General features: G+C 40.7%; 1 protein-coding gene across 4 annotated transcripts in view; it reads left to right on the top strand.

Moving 5' to 3' along the window:
- Nucleotides 1-1,582: 1,582 nt before the first annotated feature.
- The window catches only part of Pggt1b (protein geranylgeranyltransferase type I subunit beta), a 44,703-nt gene continuing 19,911 nt past the window's right edge, over nt 1,583-26,374 (top strand). The window contains exons 1-5 of one of the 4 annotated variants that reach the window (XM_006977663.4): nt 1,583-1,749; nt 6,659-6,777; nt 16,584-16,651; nt 20,137-20,288; nt 21,372-21,504. In XM_006977663.4, coding sequence (XP_006977725.1) covers nt 1,610-1,749; nt 6,659-6,777; nt 16,584-16,651; nt 20,137-20,288; nt 21,372-21,504 — 612 coding nt within the window. In that variant the 5' untranslated portion in view covers nt 1,583-1,609. Of the gene's footprint in view, nt 1,750-6,658; nt 6,782-16,583; nt 16,652-20,136; nt 20,289-21,371; nt 21,505-26,374 lie in introns of all 4 variants that reach the window. The other 3 variants (XM_076555213.1, XM_076555214.1, XM_076555215.1) reach the window with 3 other exon arrangements.

Below are 26,374 nucleotides of genomic sequence, written 5' to 3'. Positions count from 1 at the left end.
TTCTCTCCTCCCACCTTTATGTTGATCCCTAGGATTGAATTCAGGTTTCCAAGCTTGTGCAACTGCTGAGTACCAAAAATTACCCAGGGTGCTTTGGAGTTGAGTGTTAAATATATATAGTGATATATATATGTATATATATATATATATAAAACACTAACCCACAGGGCACATTTTGTAAGAAACTCATTTTCTACAGTTATAAGTACATCCAAATTTCTACTTACTTCGTTTTTGAAGAATCTTGTTAGGCTTAATCTTTCATGGACTCCTTCCTCATGAGTGCTTTGTAAACTTAAAGGAAATAGTACATGGCCAAGGCAACTTAAATTCTATTTTTGCATGAATAAGGTTTTATTGAAATAGTTTTGCCCATTGGTTATACATTGTCTGTGGCTAATTATAAGTTACAGTGAAATTGCAACTGAAGGCGTGAATAGTTGTGACAGACTATCTTATCCATAAAGCCTGACATTTTTATGGTCTGGTGTGGGAACTCCAAGCTCAGGACTTTTGGAATCTTCTGCTTCCACTTCTGGGAAAAAAGTCAACCCATGAATGAATATGTATTATCTGTAAGCATAAACCAACTTCACTACTTTGTTATACTTAATTTTTAAGAGGAAACCTGTATCAGTATTTCTAAACTATCAACAATGAGGAAATGAAGTATAAGCAGAAATAATTTGTACGTTGTTGAGCTCCCTTTATATAATCAATGTTTAATATTTAAACAAAGTTCAAACCTTATTAAGCAAACACTTTTATATATACCGCCTCCTTATCTTTGTATCTTTTGTTGTTTTTGTTTGATTTTCATAAATTCTGCTTGGATAACTTTATCTTCTGCTCCTATTGCCTCAGCTTTCTTCAGATGAGCCGATGTTTGATCATACTCTTCATCCTAACTATTCTTGAGTTCTGCCATACAATGGTTTGGGTATTTGATGGGTCCATTTCAAGGACCTTCAGTTAACTGAACTGCTACCTGACAATATGACATCTTCACTTTTAAAGCACCAATACTCAATACACAGCATAGATCCAAACGTTATAAAATGAGGACCATCTGTGCATGCAATTTCAAATAATTCCAGATACTCTAAAGAGGATTAGGACAAACGTCTGAATTTTCATAGTGTTTATAATTGTCTAGTAAAACGTTTGTCTCCAGTTTCCACCTGTAAGTTCAGCTTGCCTATTCATTCAGCTTAAAACTGTGGCCCTCCAAAAAAGCGCCTGCAAAGTTAGACTTTCAGACCACACGTCCTTATGCTGTTTAGGGCCAGGGTTTAAATTGTTTTGGGTAGCACATGAATAAATGGGCTTCATTCTGTCATTTTCACAAACGAAATCTGACGAAGGGATTTACGAACTGATTTTACGAGATGCGAGAAGGGTTTCTAAAACGCTGGGACGGAATAGAAAAGACTGCCCAACCGAGGGAGAAGAGAGACGAAGTGCTTGCTCTGCTGAGCCTTTCGGTGGTCCACGGTGTGCGGCTCCCACGGTCGCCCCAACCAGACACCTGTGGGAGCGCCGCCCGCCTCGACTTCGCGCCTCCCGCCAACTGCTTCCGGGTCGCGGCGAGTGTCGCTTCCGGAGCAGCATGGCTGCCACGGAGGACGAGAAGCTGGTGGGGAGCGGAGAGGGAGAGCGGCTGGATTTCCTGCGGGACCGGCACGTGCGCTTCTTCCAGCGCTGCCTCCAGGTCTTGCCGGAGCGGTATTCTTCGCTGGAGACCAGCAGGTAACTCGAGGCCGCCGCGGCGGGGCTGGCGATGGCGGCCCTCGGGATGCGCGCCGCGGACCGGCCACAGAGCCGGGACCCGCGGGGCTGCGCTGTCGCCGGGCCGGCCTTAACCCCGAACCCGGCCTTGACCTGCCTGCCCTGGGCCCCGGGCTCCCCTCCAGGATGCACTTCCTAGGGCCTCTCCTGACATCGCCACCGGCTGCGCGCACCTACTCCTGGCGCCCAGGGAGATGTGTGGAGCTCCAAGCTCGGGACTTTTGGAATCTCCTGGTTCCGCCTCTTTTCACTTCCCAGTCGTTTTCTGTGAGCTTCCTTTTCCCACTCCCTTAGCATCCTGTTAGTCACTTTGGTTTCTCTACTTTTACAAAAACCGAGTCCAAAGCGTTTATCCATCATCGCTTCTGTACAGCCCCTCCCCCCAATTAACTCTCAGTTGAAAGTCAGGAAAACACTGCTAAGATGTGAGTAGAAGTTTACTCGTGAGGAATTGTCAATCAAATGGTAGGGCTAAAGGGTTCAGTGTTGCATGAAGCACGCACGGAAAGGCTGGAATTGGCAAATGTATGACATCTGGCCGAGGTTAAGGAACTATTATAGTTCCTTATATAGAAGGAACTTATATATAAGGTTCCTTATATAGTTCCTTCCTGTTATAGAAGTTGATCTGAGAAAACAAAAGGAAGACATGTTTGCTGTGCACTGCCGTGTTTGGAGCGAGGCTTCTGGGCTACCTAGGGTTGGATGATAAGAAACACTGGTTTTTGTTTTATTTTAGACAAGATCTTGCCATGTAGGCCTAGCTGGTTTGGAACTCACTGTGTAGACCAGACTGGTCAGAGGTCCTCCTGTCTCTGCCTCCCAAGTGCTGGTATTAAAGACTTGAGCCACCACACCCAGCACCGCAGTTTGGCCCTGGTATCCCCACATTTTCTTAATTAGGAGCTCCCAGTGTATTTTGAACACTAGATGACTGGTTCAGTTTGGAGATTTTTGTGGATGACTTTTACAAATGTGATCAAGAAATACTTAACTGGTAGATGCGAAAATACAGCCGAAGAAGGCAGGCGAGCACTTTGAGTGGAATTCAGTGCTGTCTATTAATGCAGGCTTTCTGAGGTAAATAAATAGGCACATGCACTGTAATCCAGGTTTCTGTAGAGAAGCCTTCCTTGACTACCACCTGTATGTATTGGTTTCTTTAATAACTTTTTGTCACATGGAATTCTGTCTCGTGTATAGCATTGGAGCTGCCTTGTTTGGTTTGATTGTCAATAGTCACATTTAGCTATTTTAATCTGAAGTAATTAGATCTGATTTAAAATTCAACTCTTCTTTTACGATAGCCAACACGTTTCAAGTTCTTGACCACATTTTAGCGCAGACTGTTGTTGCTCTTCACATTTGGGTCATTTTACTGTTGCACTAGGACCTTAAGCGGCAGCTGGCATATAGAAGGCATAACAATTTTGGCATAACAGATATTTGTCAGACAGTGGGAACTGAACCCTAAAGGATGAACAGAATTTTTTAAAGCATTTAAATTTTTAAATTTTATGTGTCTTGAGTATTTTGTTTGCATTGTGCCATGTACCTGTGGACACCAGAAAAGGTCCTGGAACTGGAGTTAGAGATGTGAACCACCATGTGGGTGCTGGGTCTTGAATCCTAGTCCTCTGGAAGAGCAGCTCCAAGATAAACAGACTTTTTAAAAAGAAACAGTGAAGTATTGTTTATTCTCTTTCCTTTATCCATAGATATTGATTCACCAGCATGCGTTGCTACTCTTCATGTACTACATGCCTACACTTCAAAGTACTATTTCCAGAGATAGTAATGTGGCTCAGTGGTAGAGCAACTTCCTAGCATGCTGCAGGCCATACGTTAATTCCAGCATAAAAAAAAAGTCCAAAATTTGCACCATTGATAAAGTGAAGAAATGTTTAACCTGGCTATCAGTAAACATTTATGATTGCATTTTCAAAATCCCATTGTATATGATGTGTAAAATTAAAGTAGTGCATGTTGGCACTACAAAATATGATTTCTGCTCATAACCTAACAGTAAAAATTCTCTAAACTCATAATTCACTAAATAATTCTAGTATAATCATAGCCTTCCACACCAACCATTATACATTAGAACACATGTAACTTCTCAGTGTATTGGTTGAGAGATGCTGTCTTCACCCCTAGGTCTAGTGTATTGCACTTGTATAGAACTTTTGAAGATGTATTATTTATGTGTGTATATTTGTGTGTCTATGTAAATATATATGCATGTGTATGCAAGTGCCTGTGGAGGCCAGAAGAGGGTATGAGGGCCCCTGGAGCTGGAGTTACAGGTGGTTGAGAGCTGCCCAGTGTGAGTACTGGGAACTGAACTCAGGTCCAATGCAAGAACAGCAAGTGTGCTTAGCTGTTGAGCCATCTCTCCAGCCCTTCCTATAGAACTTTTACAAAATGATTTTTAGTTTTTGTGTGGTTCATTAATAACCTCATTTAAAAGAGAACAATGCATTGGGTCTGTAGTGTTTTCCTTTTCCTTTTTTTTTTTTGGTCTCTATTTCACTTTGGTTTTGAGTTTATTTTTTGTGGCTCATATTGATTTTAAGTTGCTTATGTTCTTCTTACTGACAAATACAAAGCAGCCGAGGTTACTTACTTATTTATAGAAGCAAAATCTCACTGTGTAGTCCATGATGGCCTTAAGCTCACAAGCTGCTTTTTCCTCCTGAGTACTGAGATTACAGGTGTGTGCCACCACACTGGTCAAAACAGCTAACTGTTGGGCTAATGTTAGATTGTATATTTAGACACCTAGTAATAGTTTTTGACCCACCGTTTTTTATAAAATCACCCCATTTCTGTTTCTTGTACTGCAATAATTAGGGATTGTGAAGCAAAGTTCTTAGAAACAACCACACCTGCCACTGAACCTTCCCCGAGGCTGGCTAACTTCTATGTGTGTGTGTCGGGGCGGGGGGTTTAGAATGTTGCAGGTCTAGAACCAGTTGCAATATATCTTGAGCTGTCCTCAGTCCCTAATGGGCCATCTCTGTATCTGACCTAACATCCTTGTTATTAATAGATAAAAAAACAACATTAGAAATGTATTAACAGACTTCCACCAACCAAAAGACCAAGAATTTCAGAAAATAAATGAGAGGCCTGTAGCAGAGACTCCACCCTTTTGCCTTAATCTCTAACATCTACCTAATACTTCCACCATTTATTGAAAAATGATTTAATTTATGACTTTCTTTGTTCTATTGCTTTAAAAACTTTAAACTCGATAACTACATTGGAATACAGAATTTGGGGTAACCTAAATCTCTGTTCCTGGGCCATGATCACTCACACTTGGCTCTAGAATAAACTACAATAAACTATGTCTTAACCCCTGTAAGGTGAGAGTTCACAGAATTAATCATTTTTTCTTTTTCAAATGGCACTGGCATCATGAAAATAAGTGTATTATTTACTGTTTTACCAAAGAGCTGTGTTTTTATAACAAAAACAGAATTTTCAAAAACCGTTTTTGGCAGTGATAAAGAGAATTTGGTTAGACTGATGTGAGACAAGTGAGTAGTTGTTGGGAGGGAAGTAGTAATGGTCTGACAGTATTTTGGAAACTGCTCTGTGTGAGCTGACCAGGTTCCGAGGCTTTGAGACCCTTGCTTTGCACCTTTCTAGAATAAGCGCTTCCGACCCAGACTTCCAAGTGTCTTCAACAATGAAGACATCTTTGTGTAGATTTTAGGTAGGGCTCTCTATAAATCAAGTTGCCTTCTTCTAAAATGTTAAGCCAGCAGCTGCAGGAAGAACTAGATGGCACTGGAGAGATGGACCCACAGTTCAGAGTGTGTACCGTTCAGTTCCCAGCATCCTCAGTGGTTCACTTACGACTGCCTGCAACCCCACCTTCATGGAATCTAATAACTTCGGCCTCCCTCCCCAGGCACCCGCCCTCCTGTGCACAAACCCACATACCCACATATACAGACACACACATAACCCTTGTTCACCTCTAGCTGGTGGTGGGACCTGAGAGAGTGGAGCCCATAAATGAGGCAGACTAAAGTTTTATGCAATAACCAATTTGTTCAGAGCATCAAACAATTTCTACTCTGTAGGTTAAGATGAGTAAAGGATCCAATCACAAGAGGAAGCTGCTTGGGACAGGCAGCTGCAAGTGAGAACATGGTTTTCCATAGAGGCATATAAACAATAACACTAGCCAGTTGTGATGGATGATCTGCAGTCAACTCACTCCTGTCCGCTATACCTTGGAAGGACATAAAACATAATCCAAAAACAATTCTGTGTTTTTAAAGAAACTGAGATCACAAGACTCTTAACTTTGTTTTCTTGGAGTTTTCTCACAAGCACTCAGAACTCTCCTCACATGACTCTATTCTTGGACCCCTAATTAAACATAAAAATCTCGTAATTCTAACACCCCTAATTAAAAATAAGAAAGTAAATCTAACAGTATATATATGTGAGCACAGGCACACACACACACATAGAGACATGAACACACAATAAACACATATATGCTTTCAGCCTTCAAGTGGCTCCCATGCAGTTTTCAGTGTGTTCTTGTACCCCACAGGTGAGTAGGGTGCATAATTCCGAAAGTCCCTTTCTTCACAATTAAAACAAGGGGTTGACTGGTACTATTCACTTACTAAGAATAAATTGTGAGGTTTTTGTTTTGTGTGTTTTCTTATTTGACAAGGTAGAGGGATGACATTTAAATTATTTTAAAAATAGAATGTGAAGGTTTTTAGTTGGTTTGGTTTTTGTTATTTTTCCCTTTGGTGTTTTGTTTTGGGTTTAAGCCAGAAATAGTTTACTGGTTTGATAGTTAAGGTGATATTTTACTTTTTTTTTTTCCCTTTAGGTTGACAATTGCGTTCTTTGCACTCTCGGGGCTGGATATGTTGGATTCCTTAGATGTGGTGAACAAAGATGATATAATAGAGTGGATTTATTCCTTGCAGGTCCTTCCCACAGAAGACAGTGAGTGAGTTTTTAGCATTTTATTTTTAGTACGATTAGCTGTTCTTGGCATGGCATGCATGGGATTAGCAAATTAGAATTTATTTGTACTCTTGGCATACTTTACATATCTTTATTTTTCTTGTAGTTGAACACCCCTTTCTGTTCAGATACAACACATAACTGTATTGGCGTTCATTTCTCTCGAGGAAACAACACAGAGTCATGGGAATTACATTGAGACTCACAAATATAGCAGCACACTGTGTTGTATGTGCCTACATTAATGACTCATTATTTGTGTTTGATGTCTATATATGACGAGTCCTTTAGTGTTTGGTCTGTTTTTTATTCTCGTCCTTTAGCGTTTGGTCTGTTTTTTATTCTCAGCCATTGTTTTTCCATCTTCAGAAAATTTCTCTTGGTCAATTGCTGTATTTCTTAACGCTTAGGTTTTTTTTTTTTTTTAATTAAATCTCCAAAATTCATAGCTTCATGATTGACATATTTTGAGAGAAAGAAGTACACAATGTATCTTCAATTTATACAAAACATAAGTGTAGTTCAGATGACCTAAAGTTGTGGTGTGTTACTCGGCAGGTACTTGCTACCAAGCCCAGTGACCTGAGTTTTATTCCCAGGACTCAGTATGATAGATAGAAGGGAAGAACCAGCTGGGCGGTGATGGCGCATGCCTTTAATCCCAGCACTTGGGAGGCAGAGGCAGGCGGATCTCTGTGAGTTCGAAGCCAGCCTGGTCTCCAAAGCGAGTTCCAGGAAAGGCGCAAAGCTACACAGAGAAACCCTGTCTTGAAAAAACAAAAAAACAAAAAAAAAAAAGAAGGGAAGAACCAGCTTTGGCAAGTTGTCTTCTGACCTTCACACATGTGCTGTGGCATGCGTGTGGCCCTCCCTGCACACACTTACACACAAATACATAAATGTGAATCACCACAATTGTGGTAATTAGTAACTAACTTCAGAAAATGAACTAAAAATGTTTTGTTATAGTAACACATTAGAAACAAAATAGGTGCTCATCAAAACTAAAATATTTAAGTAAACTATGACACAGTAACAAATGTTATGTGGTGAAATGATAAAAGGAGACCTGTATATGTACTGACTAAAAGTCTGCCTGTCATATATGGTTAAATAATAAATTGTAAACATGCAGTCAGCATGGTGGTGTGCACCTATAGTTCCAGCTCCTTAGGAACTTGAGGCAGGAGGATTGCTAGAGGAGTAGTTCTAGACCAGCTTAGGAAATTAATGAGATCCTTTCATCTGGCCTCAAAAACAAATAAGCAAATAAAACACAGATGTTTTAACAGTTAAGTCTGTAAATGTAAATGTATAGAGAAAGCCCTTGAGAGGATATATAGAATATCTTTGTGGAGGGGGAAGTAGATGGAGCAGAGGTAGGAGATAGCAGGATAAGATCACTTTTTTCTAGGTATCTACTGCGTTTGAATCTAATAAAAATGTTTCTGTTTTTAAATTAGAAAAAAAACTCTTCAAACAATGAAAATAAACAATTTAAAACTGAAATCTATATTCAAATATTAATTTAATAGCAGACATAATGTGTATTATTTGATATTTTATAATTTTTCAAAGCACAGCCAGATAATTATCAGATTTATTCTTCATCTAACCCAGAAGAAACCGAGAGACCGAGTAGTTTTCTTGTCGGATTCTGGATTTTAGGCCCATTTCACAGGAGGAAATGCATGCCTGGCACGTAGATCTGGCCAGAGCCCGTGGTGGAGCAGCTCACAGGCCCCAGAGATGAACTGTTGCTGTTATCCTGCTACAGTGACATAATAGCAAACTGCCCTTTAAGTCTGTGCTTTTCTATGCTTTTCTCCTTGTTAATTGGTGCAGCTTCAGACCTCACCAGAGGAGCTTCTTTATGCAGTAGAGTGTGCTTAAAACAAAAACTCAAAATATGGCCAAAGTGCAGAGACACCCCCCCCCCCCTCTCTCTCTCTCTCTCTCACACAGAGAGAGAGAGAGAGAGAGAGAGAGAGAGAGAGAGAGAGAGAATGGGAGCCCAGGGAATCCCGGGCATAGCAGGACTGCTTCACTCACAAACTCACAGCGGCTCTGCTTGTCTGAACAAGACCTACACAAGGTGAAGCCAGTTGACATTCTAGCATGAGGGAGGAGGGGCTCATAAGCTCTCACCCCTAACTGAGGAGCTGTGAACAGTTGGTAACTTCTGGAAGAGGGACAGAACAGTGTTCTTTGTAAAACTTTCTTTTGTGGATGGCCCTACACTCAAGACTGTATCGGCATCACAATTTGCAGTCCACAGGTTATTTAAAACAAACAAACAAACAAACCAGGTGGTGGTGGTGACTGGGAAGGCAGAGGCAGGCAGATCTCTAGTTCGAGGCCAGCCTGGTCTACAGAGATAGTTCCAGGACTACACAGAAACCCTGTCTCAGAAAAAGGGAAAAAAAAAAAGAAAAAAAAAAAAAAAGAGAGGAACTGGAGTTTGGGGGTTGATAAGGAGGAGGGAGGAGTGGGCGCAAAACTACACAGAGAAACCCTGTCTCGAAAAACAAAAACAAAACAAAACAAAACAAAAAGGCGGGAGGGGTGGATCTGAGAGGAGTCAGGGAAAAGAGAGAGTCATAACTATGATCAAATCCATTGTAAAATGACAGGCTCTCGGGTCTCAGTGCTGCCTCACTGCCCAAGTGCCATGCGGACCGTTTAAAGACACGGTAAAGATTAGTCAGCCATCCACGCTGGGAGTGTAAACACCCTGCTGGCGTCTCATCAGTGTGTGCTTAGACGCTTGCAGCATTGGGCCCTTCTTGTCAGAGGTCAGGCTGTGAATTGTATACTCCCTTCCCTGGTCACCAGTGAGAAGTTACATCTCATCATTCTGTAGATAAAGATAACGAGGTCCAGAGGCTTCATAATTTGTTCATAGTAACACACATGATGCTGGAGGAAGCACTAGGGTAGACTTTTCTGTTCTCCATTGACTCAGTGCACTAGATGCTGTAACTCTGAGGCCATCATGACAGTAAGTGGATTGACATTTTCCTTAGAACATATAAGATAGCAGATGGGTGGGGTAGTGTGAAACATCAATACCTACTGAGGTAGATCATTGACTCTATTCTGAGAAAAAAGATAAAGGAATAATAGGATAAATGGGTAGATCACTGAATCTACACTAAAAAGAAAAGGGGGAAGATATAAAAATGACAAAAGGTAGATTACTGAATCTATTATGAAAAGAAAAAATACTTTTAAAAAGGAACTACTTGTTTTTTTTTTTTTTTTTTTTTTTTTTTTTGGTTTTTTTTTGAGACAGGGTTTCTCTGTGTAGCTTTGCGCCTTTCCTGGAGCTCACTTGGTAGCCCAGGCTGGCCTTGAACTCACAGAGATCCGCCTGGCTCTGCCTCCCGAGTGCTGGGATTAAAGGCGTGCGCCACCAACGCCCGGCAGGAACTACTTGTTTTAAATAAGATAAGTAATGAAAATTTTTTGTCTGAGTTGATCAAATGTTACTGGACTGGACATTGTTAATATATATAATGGAGTTTTTTGTTTGAATCTGTCAAATGTTAATGGACTAGACATTGTTAATGTAATTTTTGACTGTATATATTGTATATACTTATTGGCTAGTTTTTCTTGTATTAGTTATAAGCTTTTTTAAGTTTTAGACAAAAAAGGGGAAATGTGGTATTGTGTTCCCCAAAATGTTGTGTACCCTAATAAACTTATCTGGGGTCAGAGACAGAACAGCCACTAGATACAGAGGCTAGAAAATGGTGGCACACACGTCTTTAATCCTAGCATTCCAGAGACAGAAATCGAAATCTTTCTGGATCTCTGTGAGTTCAAGGCCACATTGGAAACAGCCAGGCATGGTGACACACACCTTTAATCCCAAGAAGTGAGCCTTTAATCCCAGGGAGTGATGGCAGAAACAGGAAGATATATATATATAAGACGTGAAGACCAGAAACTAGAAGCTTTTAGCTGGTTAAGGTTTCAGGCTTTGGAGCAGCATGCTTGCTCAGCTGAGCATGTTCAGCTGAGGTTCATTCTGGATGAGGACTCAGAGGTTTCCAGTCTGAGGAAACAGGATCAACTGAGGAACTGGCGAGGTGAGGTGGCTGTGGCTTGTTCTGCTTCTCTGATCTTTTAGCGTTCACCCCAATAACTGGCCTCAGGTTTGATTTTATTAATAAGACCTTCTAACAATTCGTGCTACAACCTACTGCCTCCTTCCTTCCTTCCTTCCTTCCTTCCTTCCTTCCTTCCTTCCTTCCTTCCTTCCTTCCTTCCTTCCTTCCTTCCTTCCTTCCTTTCTCCCTCCCTCCCTCCCTCCCTCCCTCCCTCCCTCCCTCCCTCCCTCCCCCCTCTCCCCTTTTCTTTTTTGAAGTAGATTTTTTTTTTCAGATTGCTCCTCCCTCTCTGCTGTCTTTGTCTCCCCCCCCCCCCCTCCAAGATAAGCTCTCACTGTAACACAAGATACTAGAAGTTGCCAGTTAGCCTGAGGTAGTCTCAAACTTTCGGTCTTTCTGCCTCAACTTTCTGGAATTTTCAGGCTACCACTATACTTCAGTTGCTACTTTAAAAACAAGAAATATAGCAACAACAATAACAAAAAACAGTATTCTTCCAATTGTAGTAAGTGTGGCTTCATGTGGGCTAAGTTAGACATACTCTGTAGTTAGGAAATGACAGTTTGAAAAGCATGGTGATTCAACCCACTCCAGTCTGTCTGTAGGACCACCAGTCTCTGATGGCTCAGATCAGATCTAAATCTCCAATCTCCTAAGAAATCTCTGCTAGTTCTTTAATTGGTCTCAGTCTTGTCCTAAAACTAATTTGGAAAATAGACATTAAACTACCTTCTAGCTGTGGATTGGTTTGTTTCACACGTTTTTGTTTTTTTTGTTTTTTTTTTTTTTTGGTTGGAGCTGTAGGTTGAACCGAGGCCTGGAGCATGCTAGACAAGTGCTCTCCCATGACCTACATTCCCAGCCTAACTATTCAACTTGCAGTTCCTTTGGGTCTTTCTTGACATCTTTAAAACAAGGAATTGGGAACAATGCATACTCCTAATAAGAAAGCCTTGTGTTTCTTGAGACCTGTGAAAAGTTATTTCTGTATTTGTAAAAGTACACATTTTAAAATAACATTACCGCATTCCTCACTGGAATTTTATCTGCTCAGTGCAGAAACCTAACTTTTAAAGTGGAATTCAAAACCATGACTTACATTAGCAGCCTGAGCTCACGGTGAGGGTGCTACTGTAACCTAAGCATAGCCTTTTGCTGCATGTGTCTAAATATAATTTGGATTGTATTTACCTTGTGCAATACAGTTGTTTCTTAGAAGAGGGAAATGAAAAGCTTCTTATGAAATCAGCTCCCTTTGTTGAAGTCAGTCTTTTTGATTGTTTTGTTCTGTGTATCCCAGCTTTAATACAAACTCACAGGTCTCCTGCCTTAGCCTCCCAAGAGCTGGGACTAGAGCTGTTTTTTAAATTCTAAAATGTTTTTTGAAATTCTCATCAAACTTACACATTTTGTAAGTTTGTGTGATATGCGTGTGTGAGTGAACATGCACATGCTGTAGCACCTATGGAGGTCAGGGACAGGATCATGCAGTGGACTCTCCTTCCACCTCCACAGGGTTCCGGGGCTCGAACTCAGGTCACAGGCCTTGCCTGGCAAGTGCCTGTACCCAGTGAGCCGCCTTCCCTGACAACAGTGGTTGAAGACCACAGAGAAGTCCTCTTACCACCTCAGTACTGTCTTAAAACTGTCTGAAGGCACTGTCTTCTAATGCGTGTCATAGAATTGGCCTTCATTTTGAACTTACTAGCAAACCACAGCCTTTAAAGTGAGATAGTACCCAATCATCAGGCAAAAGTCAGTTTTATTTTTCAAGCCGACATTGTAAACATTTTTCTCTGATAATACAGCCCGCCCCAATACTTTATCATAAAGTATGCATATGCATATTCCATGAACAAATTCTTATGCTTGTTGCATTCCCGTCTACTCAGTTTTCGTTTTTCTATTTATTTCCATTGTAACATAGACTTCCTGACTTTGAAGTTGGTGCCACAAAAGTAGAGGGTCCATTAGCCAAAATGTTTTAACTTGAAATATGACTAGGCTTCATATTCATAGTTTTCATGTCAGCTTCAGATAGGACCAAGATATTTCTACGTCTTACCAAGTTCTATGTACAACCGGGAACCGTGTGAGTAGACTGTATGCAGGGAACTTTCTTTTGTTTTGCTGATGCTAAGTATGAACACTAGATGGTGCTCTTGAGTAAAGCATCAACCTCATCTAGAGTATATGTGCAGTGTTAAGCTTGGAGCGAATTGCAATTATCCTTGAATATAATGAAATGGTAAGTTTCTAGAATTATGAAGAAAAAGCCAGTAGAAAACAAGCTTGACAAGAAAGAGAAGAGAATGCCCAATGAACTTAAAAATGGTAAATATGTTCTCTTATTGAGCATCATTTTCACAATCTTGGTACTTAAGTATATGACTGATAAACCAATTTGATAAATAAATCATCTTTCTTGGGCACTAAGTTTAATGTTAGTAAATGTGCCATGAGAAATAGGATCTTCCTTTGAGCTATTGTTTACATTGAAACTATTTTTTTTTCAATCCAATTTCATAGTCCACAAGCAGTTCAGAAGAGGGAAAAAATGATACATTGTCTTCCCTGTGTTCTGATCGTCTCCAAAGACTAAATAGATTTTCATGGTGACAGTGTATGCTCCTATTTGGAAAAGAAGAAAGGACACTTTTGATGATATTTTTCTTTAAAAAAATTGCAAAGGGGTTAGGGGCTCTTCATTTCTTCTTGTTTTATTTTTGATAATATTTAATTGGTCAATTTTAAATAGTCACTGTTGATTAAGCCATGGACCCTGCTGTAACCCAAACATGCCCTCTACCCCTTAAGACCCCTGCAGCATACTACTTGTAGTATGTTACTGTCCAGTTAGGAAGTGGAAGACACTTCAGCTGGACATGCTGCTGCATGCTTGTGGTCTCATCACTGGGGAGCAGAGACAGAATCTGCAGCTTGGGTCCTTGGCTGTATAACAGTTTGAAAGCCATCCTGAGCTACATGAGACTCTGTCTCAGACAGACGTACAAGAGAACCAACTTAAACAGGTTGTTAGGTGCATGTAGAGCACAAGTACTAGAAGAAGAAGGTCATGAGCCTCCAATCGATACAGAGTTTTTGAGCATCAGTTTTCTTGCGGCTGCTTCTCAGAAAAGTTAGGGATTTAACCCACTGAAACTAAGAAGCAGACATGTACTCAATTGTCTCTAGGTGATACTTTACTCTGAAGCATTTTCTTTGAACCCAGACTGTATGTAAAAACCCCTGACTGGGTTGTCCTAAGTTATCAGGGGACTCAGGAACTTCCTAATGAGGTATAGACCTCAGAATGTGCGTAGAGCTATCTTTCAAGCAGACGTGGGGATGGGATCAGAGTTGTACAGCAAAGTATCAACAAGTTAGTAGCTTGGAAGGAGATCTTTACAAGGGTTAGTAAAAGAGGAAACTGACGTTCAATTCAGATCATGCAGGGAGAGACACTTTGACTCTGTTTACCCACCTTGAAGTAAGTAAAACAAAGTCACGATGAAAGGATAACGATGGAGGGGTGTGTGGAATTCTACTGAACTGTCCCAAAGATTCTTGTTTATTCATTTTTCAGTCAGACATTGGTTACTTCTGCAGGACTTTGTGGATGATAGTTAAGGTTATTCTATCACCTGATCTTAAAATACAGCATATCCATAGGTCTCTTCCACATACACATCATCTCTCTGTGTGTCTGTGTGTGTATATACATATATGTGCGTGCGTGCGTGTGTGTGTGTGTGTGTGTGTGTGTGTGTGTGTGTGTGTGTATACATACACAGTACAGTTACATGAACAGCAGGTCAGTCAAAATATGTCATGAAAAAGCAGAACAGAAGCCATAGAGACACGAATCTTGCAAAGAATTTGAGTGATAGCTGCTCTCTGGTAAGAGTCTCGTGTGTAAGAGATGGTAAACGAGGCTTTAGCAAGGGGAGCTCCTAACTGATAGCCAGCAGTGAGACTAGATTAGCCGCACAGTAACGGGAAACTTGTCTGCTGACAATGTGACGGAGCTGGAGGCAGACTGTTCCTCTAGAGCCTCCAGTAAGAAAGGTAGTGCTGTGAAGGCTTTGATTGCAGCTTGGGAGACTTGGGCTGGACTTCTGATCCTCTGACACAGTAAGATGGTGAATATGCTTGTCCACAGTGACTCAGGATGGAAGTCTCCCTGGTCCTGCCTTCCCACACAGCTGCTGTTTTCCTTATTCCCTCCAGGCTGTTAAGAATGTACCATTTGTCTAATTATAAACATCATACACATGCTTTGTAGCCTTTGTTTTCTCTTGTTCAGATACAGATTTCCTTGTTGTTCTTTAGTTTTACTACTAATTACTTTCAAATTAGCATAATGCACCCTTAGTAGACACAGCGTGGTATCTTAGGCCTGTTATACGGTCTGTCACTTGAACTTTCACCATCACACTGCACTGGATACTTCTGTGCATATGACCTTGCTCATGAGGGTCCTGATGTACATTCTGGGGTGCAGTGTCACTTAGAGGGTATGGTTTGGTTGCTCGTTAACAAAGCTTAAGTGACTTACAACTTTAGTCTTACCAAAAACACGGCATGCTCACTGGATTTACTGCCACCCAGTAGGACTGCCAACAGAGAGAAATGATCACCGGGAAGTGTTCAGTTTAGTAGTTTCTCATCTCTGCAAAGACTTATAAGCTGCCACTGAGAGTTTCAGGGAAGCGAAAGCTGAACTAGGCGATTGCCTGGTTTGGAGAAGCAGAATTGGGGGGACATTATGATTTAGCCCTCGACCCGTCATAGAGATGGGAGTTCATGGCACTAAAGCCCATTTTTAAATCATCTTGAGTTTTCATTAACTGGCAGTTCTGGTGTGCTAATATATTCTTGCCTTTTACATCTAGCTTACTGATTTTCTAACAGCCATTAAGCCCATAGTAGATGCGCTTGTAAGTTCTCAACTTATATCCTATATATATATCTGGAAAAAGGAAAAGTTAGATCTAGAAAAACAAAATGATAAGTATACTTTGAGTAGAGACCAAGTGTGAACTGAAGTCTTGTACAAACTTCAAAGCCAGGCACCCAGAACACAGGTTTAAGACTGAAGTATGAATGTGTGTTTTCTCTAGGGCGATGGAACAGTTTACACCTTTAGCTCACTCGTGTGTCAGGAAGCAGTGAGTCAAGGTGGACTCTAGAGCCTGCTGTGAGGGCTGTTACCTCCAGCATGTCACTTCACCTCGGGCTGGGTTCTGATGAGCCTTCAACATCATCTCACATAGAAATGGAGACAAGGGGCCTACATGTGTAAGAGGACTTGCTGGGAACCCAAGGGGACCTGAGTTCAACCCCAGCACCTACATGGCTGTGCATGCCTGTCACCCCAGCTGTCGGAGGTGAGGGGCTAGCCAGCCTAGCTGGAACAGTGAGCTTCTGGTTCAGTGAGACCCTGTCTCTAAATATAAGGTGAACAGCAGTAGAGGAAGACTCCTAGTTTCCTCTCCTGGTCTGCATGTGCACCCAGCCATGTACACCCTCCCCTATGTGCACCATATGTACATGCAGAAGGAAATGGAGCTTTGGTACTAAAATACTGTTGCGGAACAATTCTCAGGTTAAACTGCTTTGGGTTCTGTACAGAAACTGTATTTTCACACATGCTTTGTTTTCTAGGGTCAAATCTAAATCGCTGTGGTTTCCGAGGCTCTTCATACCTGGGTATTCCATTCAATCCATCAAAGGTTAGTTCTGTTTAGGTTGGAATGTGGGAAAAGGACATAAAGAGATTTAGTAGATGAAGACATTTAGAAAAAACTAAGCTTCTAGGTTCAGTATGCTAAATAGAAAAAGAAATGTCTTTTTTTTTTTTTGGTTTTTCGAGACAGGGTTTCTCTGTGTAGCTTTGCGCCTTTCCTGGAACTCACTTGGTAGCCCAGGCTGGCCTCGAACTCACAAAGATCCACCTGCCTCTGCCTCCCGAGTGCTGGGATTAAAGGCGTGCGCCACCACTGCCCGGCTGAAAAAGAAATGTCTTAAGTGAAGCCTTTAGCCCCTTTCCTAGTTTTTTTGGCACATATATATGTAGAAATTTATGTTGTTACCAAAACTTACCTCTTATTATTATGTGTGTGTAGAAGTTATTAGTGATTTCCTGGAGAACCTGGAAATACTTCTGTGAAGCCGGTGAACTTCCTGTGCCACAGGACTTAGTGCTGGGCTCGAGTTTCTCCAGAGAGTGGGAGCTGTTCTCCAGGAAGTGACTGGGGACCCGGGCTAATGACTTTTCTAGCAGGAAGCTGGGCTTCCCCAGCATTTTGGGCCGAGGCTTTTGGACCAGCCCATGCCAATGTACAGGGAAGAAGTGGAGGAGCAGGCCCAGAGCGAGCACTGGCCGTTCTGCTGTGACCGAGTGACCAAGGTCCCACTCACAGTGGGACGTGGAGAAAAGTTGGTTTTCCTTCCTCCCTTCCTTTCTTTCACTATGATGTACAGTGTGGAACTCAGGGTCTCAAGCATGCCAGGCTCTGGCTCTCTCAACTGAGCCATATCCCTGCCCCCTTTCACCTCTTCTTTTTTTTTTTTTTTTTTTTTTTTTTTTTTTTTTTTTTTTTTGGGAGACAGGATTTCTCTGTGTAGCTTTGCGCCTTTCCTGGATCTCGCTCTGTAGACCAGGCTGGCCTTGAACTCACAAAGATCTGCCTGCCTCTGCCTCCTGGGATTAAAGGTGTGTGCCACCACCGCCTGGCCCCCTTTCACCTCTTTACAAAGAGGCCTCGCAAACTCATACTGAGCTAGGAGGCCTATAATGAGTGTGAGGCTGGCCTGCATTCTATAAGCAGTTCCATGCCAACTTGGGCTACAAAGTAAAAATGTGCCTCAGAAACAAAGAACAAACCAAAAAGAGGCTTTTCCACAATGAGTTCGTCTGCTTATAGAATGGTTATCAGTCAATATGGGATTACTCTTGAGAATTTCAACAATCACGTGTAGTTGCAAGAGAGGGTGAGAAACTTGCAGTTATTTATACTTTGATTCAAGATTGTGGAATAGTAGCAGTGATTGTAGTGATGACCAGATTTGGTTGAAATTCTTTGAGCTTTATTCTTTTCACTTAAACTGTGGACAAGCTTATCTGAGTCATGTCAGATGACATCAGTAAGGTGTCTCCATTGAGTGCCTTGGTAGCAGGGAGTGTGATAACAAAGGAGTCATAAAATGTGGTTCTTTCTTTTTTTTTTAATACATGAATTTTCCAACTTAAGCAAACCCTGAATAAAGGGAGGCTCTCTGGTTAATCATATGAACAGAATTATCTGTCTTGACGTAGGGAGTGATGTTTATTGTGTAGTACAAGATCATGTGCAGATGTAAGCTGTACTTGTTGGTATAAAACAGTGATATATTACATCTTCCCAAGATAATCTCTACCTCAAAGGCATCTCATAGCATAATTTTAAAATTTATTTTGAGATAGGGTCTTGCAAAATTTCCCAAGTTGACCCTAAAATCCTGGGCTTAAGCTTCCCAATTAGTTTGTACTGTAGATGTGCACCATTGCGTTTGAATCTCTGCACTGTTTAGAAATAATCTCCCTTAATGAAATGTTTGCCGCTGGTTCACAAGTTCTTGTGAAACCCAATTTTGGCCCTCAGTGTACCTGGCCTGTCCCCTCTGAGGAGCCAGGTCTCATGTATATGGCCTTTGACTGAATCTCTGTGGTAATAGGAGCTAGAGACTTATATGAAATCACATAGGCCTACCAAAAAAGCTGTCATAGAGGGTGGGAGTGTAGAGTCTGTGAGACATACTAACCTGAGGAACCAGGAAGAGATTTTTCCAGTACTATATATAAAGAAAACAGCTTCATCGTTTCTTTTCAGAAACCACTGGACCACCTGTGCACCTTTGACATTCTCATACATGTATAGAACTTGACAGGCCAAAGACACTCAGAGATCCACCCAACTTAACCTTTCCAGTTATTTTGCATCATAAATCCTATACTCTGTTAAATTATGTAATGCTTCTAATGCCCCATGATTTTCCTTCCCTGCTTCACTTTTATTTTCTTGTCCTATCTGTACCATTCCTCTTTCTGCAGGAAGAGTCCCTATTTAAATCTGTGTAGTACCACATCTCCTTCATGACCACTTGAATGACCGACTCTGGATTGTTTATATGCTCTCTTAAAGGTCACAATTCACATTTAATTCACATTTGGATTCCCTATCACTCTTTTAAAATAGCAGGTGTTTGGTTTAAATACCGAAAAATGAGACCTGCTTTGGGCATTCCAAGAAGGCCATTATAGCTGTGAAATAGAATAGTCAAGAAAATTAGGGTTTGAGTTCTGAGGAGGGACTTAAAAGGTGTTAAGATGAAAATTGGTTTGGTGTTAGTGAGACCATATAAAAGAATTGTATGTCAGGGTGGATCAGTGGGTGGCTTCAGGCTTCAAGGGTATTGAATATCATGCAGATTTGCTCTGTGAAGAAGCACAGGTCATTGTGCAAGAAAATTGTAGGGTTAAGTTGCTAACCCTTTTTAACACACATACACAAACCTTATTGGCTAGATTCCTTTTATGAAGCTTAAATGTGGTTTATTTCTGAGATTGTGTGACCTTGCTTCTTCTTATACAGTTAAAGTCCTTACATTTACTTCTTATATTCTGAATACTAATGTTTATTAGAGGTTGAAATGATTGAACTTCATGACAGTAGAATGATAAGGTTATATGGTGAATAATAATGTATTTAATTTAGATTTGTACCATATACCATAGCTTTTATTTTATTTTTTTTACAGTTCTGGGAATTTTAAACCTACATAGCAGGCAAGCACTTTACCCCTGAGCTATATTCCAAGCCCAAATTTTGCTTCTTTTTATAAATTTTTTGGTTTTAAATATTGAATGAGTTTTTAGCTTTATAAGACATAATTTTTTATAAATATAGGCTTGAACTAAGTAGAAAGTTTCAAATATATGATTTATTCAAATGTCTTAACTATTTTCATAAAGTTGGAGGAGTATAAGATTTTGAAAATTATGTAGCTTTGTAAGAAGACATATTGAGACATGTAAAAATTGAGGCTTTTTTTCCTCAGGTAGATATCTATATAAATTGGTATAAGGAACATTTACTAAAACCTCATGTCAAACCTCATTTATGAAATAAAATTTAAAATTTCAATTAATTTAACATACTATTAATTTTGAATTTAGAACCCTGGAACAGCTCATCCTTATGACAGTGGACACATAGCGATGACCTATACTGGCCTTTCATGTCTAATTATTCTTGGAGATGATTTAAGCCGAGTAGATAAAGAAGCGTGCTTAGCAGGCTTGAGAGCACTTCAGCTTGAAGATGGGAGGTAGGAGCTGTCCGTTATTATTTTATGTTTACATAAAAACTATTTGGAACTAGAATATATACTGGATATAATACTATAGTAGATCTTTAGAGGATCATATTCTCTTTATAGCACCATCCAGGACTGGAATACAACTCAAGTTAGTGCATAGTGTGTGAAGAAGGCCCTTCATTAGATCCCCAGTCACACAATGGAAAAGTGCTTAATGAAAAAAGGACCTCATTTTATATGAACAAAAATAAAGCTCACTTTCTAGTAGAACTCCTTTTTCTTTTTAATTTGCCTTCTGGATGAAACAAATATTTTGAAATAAGCTATTTAGTTTGAGTATCCTTGAAAGTACTGATGGGAAAGAAAGGGATGCACATTAAAAACTATGTTCAAAGTGAGGTGGCTTGCTCCCCAGCTCATTGAGGGACACATTTACATGATACAGAAGTTAATGCTCACGACGCTTGGTGGTTTATGTAAGAGTTTAGGTCACAGCAGTTGTAAGTTGTCAATGTGATGAAGTAGGTAGCCATAACCTCCAGTCAGAGGACTCTGGACCAGTCTGCTGCTGTGTTCCGTCCCTGCCCTGTGTACTGTGGTCCTTGTTTCCTTGTCAGTGTTTTCAGAACACTGTGCTTGACTAGGGGAAAATGACTGTAGACATAATAAACAGACATTTGAGAATCTGCTGTTGTTCTGGATTACTGCCATCAAGAGGACAGGAACACAGTAGTGCCTCTTCAAAACTAAACGGAATGAAACTCAATATAATAGATCAATTAGTAGTTATCTATATATACATTAGGAGAAATTTCACATAATAAAATTTGGGTTTAGCAGTTTCTTACCACCAAATAGTATGTGTGAGGTTTTACTTGCTACTTTTTCTGCTGCCCTTACTGGGAGTAAATTCTTAGTCTGAATAGTAGTATCTGGGCAGTGACAGCTCATGAGGATAAGTGATTTCGGGTCATTTTATACCGTGGAGTGTGGTGGGAGGAAAGTCAGCAGTTTCTGTGAGTCAAGACACATGGCATATGTTCCTGGCTTGAGCTAAAGGATCTTAATGCAGCTTCACGTCCTTGTTTTCAGTTTTTGTGCTGTTCCTGAAGGCAGTGAAAATGACATGAGGTTCGTGTACTGTGCCTCCTGTATTTGCTATATGCTCAACAACTGGTCAGGCATGGATATGAAGAAAGCCATCAGCTACATTAGAAGAAGTATGGTGAGTTATGTTGTTACCCCTGGACCAGTTGAGGTTATTGCTGGGATTGAGGGCTGCAGTATAATGCAGGCCTCATCTCTTCATCAAGATTGAGAAATAAGAGTCATAAGATGAGGTTTTTGGTGGATTGTTTCTCAGAATATCATATGGAAATAATCTCAAAGAGCATATTGGTTTCTTGCCCATTAAAATTTGTGCTTACTTATGTTTTCTAATCTAATTTTAAAGATGATAACTAGAAATGTTCCTCTCACACAATACAATTTATTCTTGCAGTGATAAGGAGAGCTTAGCCACAGCCAGGGTCACCTTTTGTTCCTACATCTTCTGGATAAATTAGAGGTGGCAGAGCTACTCTCCAGGCTTATCACTTCCCAACTTTGAGGGTTCACAGTTTACAGATGAGAGTTCTTAAGCCGATTAAGGCTAATTAATTCAACCTCTAGCAGATCTGTTACTACCTCACACTGGAATGTCTGAGCTCTTAGAGGAGTGGAATTGGTTTGACTATGCATCAGATGGTTTGTTTTGATTTTGAGATAGGTCTCACTATGTAGCCCTGGCTGACATTTAGCTCACAGAGATCCTCCTGTGAGGATCTGAGGCTTCTGCCTCCTGAGTGCCTTATGCATGGATTTTATTGAATGTATAATACACAGAGTTTAAAAGCTTGTGACTGCAAAAAGAAAAGACTTTGAAGAGTTTTAAGAGCAAAGAGCCATGAGCTGAGCTTATTTCTATAATCTGAGCTGTCTGAAGGCTGAGGCAGGAGGATGGCTGAGAATTTGAGGGAGGGGAGGAAGAATTGAGAGTGGGGGTGTAGAACGAAGGGAGAAGGAAAGTAACATGTTAGGGGTGGGTGATAAACGTTTATTTGTCCTATTTCTGCTCACTTGGGTAAGGTGGTAGTTTTCTCTATAAAACTAGTGTTTTTCTTTTTGTGATTATTAAGCATTTCATGGTAAAATATGTGGAGAATAAGTAGCCTGTATTTCATAACCTTTTATTCATTCATGTTGTATTGTAGTGTGCATGGTTTCCTACCCCAGTACCTATCCTATAGTAAGTGGAAAATCCATTATAAAAAGCCTTCATTTCTTTATTTGCACTGTAAAGATTTATACTCTGGACTGTATTCTTATTTTAGTCAGTGGAATATGGTCTTTCAGTATCACGTTATCCTAGTTCGTGTTAACTGTTAACTTGACAAAGGAGTCTCAAGTGAGGGGTTGCTTAGATCAGATTGGCCTGTGGGCATGTCTGTGGGAGATCATCTTGATTGTTAATTGATGGAGGAGGACCCAGCCCACTGTGGGCAGCCCCACACCCTGGTCAGATGGTCCTGAGCTATATAAGAAAACTAGAAACTTGAACCTCTGAGCTAGCAAGCAGCATTCCTCCATAGTTTCTGCTTCAAGTTCCTGCTTGAGTTCCTGCCCTGACTTGCTCAGTGATGAACTATAAGCCGAAATAAACCCCTGCGTTACTTTTGGTGAAAGTGTCTTATCATAGTTGGAACGAGAAACACATTATACTTTGATGCTCAGGTTGTTCCAGATTTGGTCAGTGAGAACTTTTTCAGGCAGGGTCAGTACCTTTTTGACATGCTCCCTTCACTCCTTGATGACTTCCTTGCTTTCTGGGACAAGATACTTCAGTTTCCACTTGTCCTTTTTTAGCCTTGGGCCTGCAGCCATGCATTTCATAAAGAAGCCCTGGCCCTTGTTGAAGGACACTGTTGAGAAACAGGGATCTGGGTTCTAAGTGTGCTTATTAACATGGGATATTATTGCTTCTAGGCCTTTCTCATCAAGCAGACTAGGAAAGTTATATATGTATGTATACATAGAACATTAAAGGAAAATTCTGAGAAGTGTAACTTCTTACTCCCCTTTATTTACCACCCTTTCCTAACCTCCAAACCTACCATCTTGTTCCTATTCACTCAGTAGGTAACATTATTTTCTCACTTAACTTTCCTGTACTTGATGAGAAGATCCATATGCTTTTTACTTCTCCTTATTAAAACAACAACCCACTTCTGGTACCCTAATCTGTATTAGACATATATGTATGTCAAACGGGAGTTTATTAGAGTGGCTTACATAGGCTATGTTCTGGCTAGTTCAACAATGGGTGTCTCCTGATGGGAAGGCCATGAATCTGGTAGTTGTTCAGTGGCTGTGAAGCTGGATGTCTCAGGCAGCCGTCAGTGTACTCTGGAATCCCAAAGAAGTAGATTTTAATACTGGTGAAGGAATACCTTAGCAACCGGATAACTTGTCAGTGAGTAAGAGCAAGGAGGCAAGACACAAGAGCTTCCTTCTTTCGTGTCTCCTTATGTGGTGATTTAGGATGGGTCCTCTCACCTCAAATAATCAACCAAGAAAAATCCCTCACAGGGGCGCTGAGCTATGTGGGTTTTAGTTAATTGTAGATTAGTCAAGTTGACAAAACTATCCCACATAAAAGCAAACACATCATTTATTTAAGCAGGTCATGACATACTGCAGTTACCTTTTCTGGTAATATGCTTTTTTACTTTTTCTCTCTTTCTTTCTTTCTTTCTTTCTTTCTTTCTTTCTTTCTTTCTTTCTTTCTTTCTTTCTTTCTTTCTTTCTTTCTTTCTTTCTTTCTTTCTTTCCTTTTTTTTTGGTTAATTTGGTAATTTGAATAATATGCCTTGAAAATCACCGTTTTCCTCGTTTTTTTTCCCTTATACTTTTACATTACTTAAATATGTGGTTATAACATAGTCTCTTCTAAAATTCTCTGTTTACAACTATTCTGTATAGAGAGTATATTTTTTTACTTACAAACAGTGCTGTTATTGATAACCTTCTGCATATCTTTTTATATATTACAGATACACCTTTAGGTAAATTGTTTTGTCAAAAGCTAAGTGCGTATGCAATTTTATTGCTTTCTACCCATGCAAAGATGGACCACGTGGACCAGGCTTGAGCAGTACTCTTGTTGCTGCTCAGCTCACTGCCCTTAAAATGTTTTCAGTAAACCTGTTTCTTCTTTAGGAAAAAAGGAACAAACTTAAAAAGAGCCAATTTGCATTCCAACCCCCACAGGAGAGTGCCTTTTTCCACACCGCCTTGCCAGTAGAACTTACACGTGTTTAAGAGCCCCTTGTCTTTGTCCTGTCCTGTCCTGCCTGCCTGCCTGCCTGCCCTCCTCCCATGCTGGGACCTCTGTCTCTGCATGGTGGGGAAGCACTCCCCAGGAACTGTCACCAGCCCTGTTTTGTTTCAGGTTCTCTGTATTTCAATTTTCTATGTGTCCTTTGCTTGTCTTTCATTTCAACCACTTTCTTTCTGGCATTTTTACTTCTTTTGGTGGTGATCAAAATAGTGTTTAAGTGTTTAAGATCCAGCCCAGGGCCAGGTGCATGCTAAGCACTCTACCACTGCGCTCCATCTCGGCGCCATTTCTACCTCCGTAGATCAGATTTATATTCGTGGTTGCTTTCTGACTTTATTTGGTTTCCCTTCTCTTTTAGAAAGAGGTTTATTATTTGTAATTTTGTGTGTGCTGGGGCAGGGAGGGGGTTATGCACAGGAATGCAAGGTGAGTGTAGGAAGGAGTTAGACCCCCGGAACTGGAGTTGCAGATGATTGTGAGCCTCTCCAGTGTAGGTGCTGCACTGAGCCATCTCTCCAGCCTCTCGGGTTCCCTTTTTGTGTTTTCATTTTAAAGAATTGCACCCTAGGAGTCCGATAATGTAGTCCTTGTTTTGTTTTGTTTGAGTTTTTGTTTGTCTTTTTGAGACAGAGGATTTCTGTAACCCTGACTGTCCTGGAACTTATTGTGTAGACCAGGCTGGCCTCGAACTCACAGAGATCCGCCTGCCCCTGTCTCCTTAGTACTGGGATTAAAGGTGTGCACCACCACAATTGGCTAATCTCTCTACACCTCACAAATCTTTCTTATTTTGTTTTTGTTTCTTTTTGTTTGTTTGTTTTTCTTCAAACCATTTAACACATTATTTCTTTCTACTGTTAGTCCATTTCTTCTTTGTGTGTGTGTGTGTGTGTGTGTGTGTGTGTGTGTGTGTGTGTGTGTGTCCGTCCATGTGTATGTACTTGCTCGTGTGGGTGTGTGTGCATGTGTGGAGGCTGGAGTAGGTACTGGGTGTTCTTCCTCGGTTGCTCTCTACCTTTGTCATGTGATACAGTCTGTCACTGAACCTGCAGCTCATTGGTATCCCCTGTCTTGGCATTAGCTACTCCAGGGTTGGGATTACAGGCGTCTGCCACTGAGCCTGGCTCTTATGTGGGTTCTGGGTCCAGACTCAGGTTCTAACACACAGGTACTTTATAGACTGAGCTATTTCCCCAGCTCTCTATTTTTAATGTGTAATTTCTTTTTCATATTTTTAGTGTTTGTTTGGGGATGTGCGGTTGAGTTTTGGGTGCTGGGTTGAATTTCCTACTTTCCTTCTGTCTCTGTGGCTGTTTCTTGTCTATACAGACTGGCTTTCATACACTGAGAGTTGTGTTTTCATTAACAGTAACTAAATAGATTTTGTTTAGTAGATTTTTCTTCTCTTAAAAGTATTGAGAGCTCAAGGTTGCCCATTTTTCTTTTCTTAAAAAAATATTTTATTTTGTGTGTGTATATGTATACCATTTGTGTACAGGACCCCACAGAGGTCAGAAGAACCAACAAATCCCCCAGGACTGGAGTTACAGATGGTTGTGAACCACTGTGTGGGTGCTAGGAACCGAACCCCAGTCTTCTCCAAGAGCAGTAAGTGCTCTTAACCATTGGGCTATCTCTCCAGCCCCAGGCTGTCCTTTTTTCACTGCAACAAAGTATGATTTCTTTGAGTGATTTGGTGGGGAGGGAGAGGACTGTA

The sequence above is a fragment of the Peromyscus maniculatus genome, chromosome 19, assembly GCF_049852395.1.
Source record: "Peromyscus maniculatus bairdii isolate BWxNUB_F1_BW_parent chromosome 19, HU_Pman_BW_mat_3.1, whole genome shotgun sequence".
In the NCBI taxonomy this organism is placed as follows: domain Eukaryota; kingdom Metazoa; phylum Chordata; class Mammalia; order Rodentia; family Cricetidae; genus Peromyscus; species Peromyscus maniculatus.
This window is presented reverse-complemented; position numbering and strand designations above follow the sequence as displayed.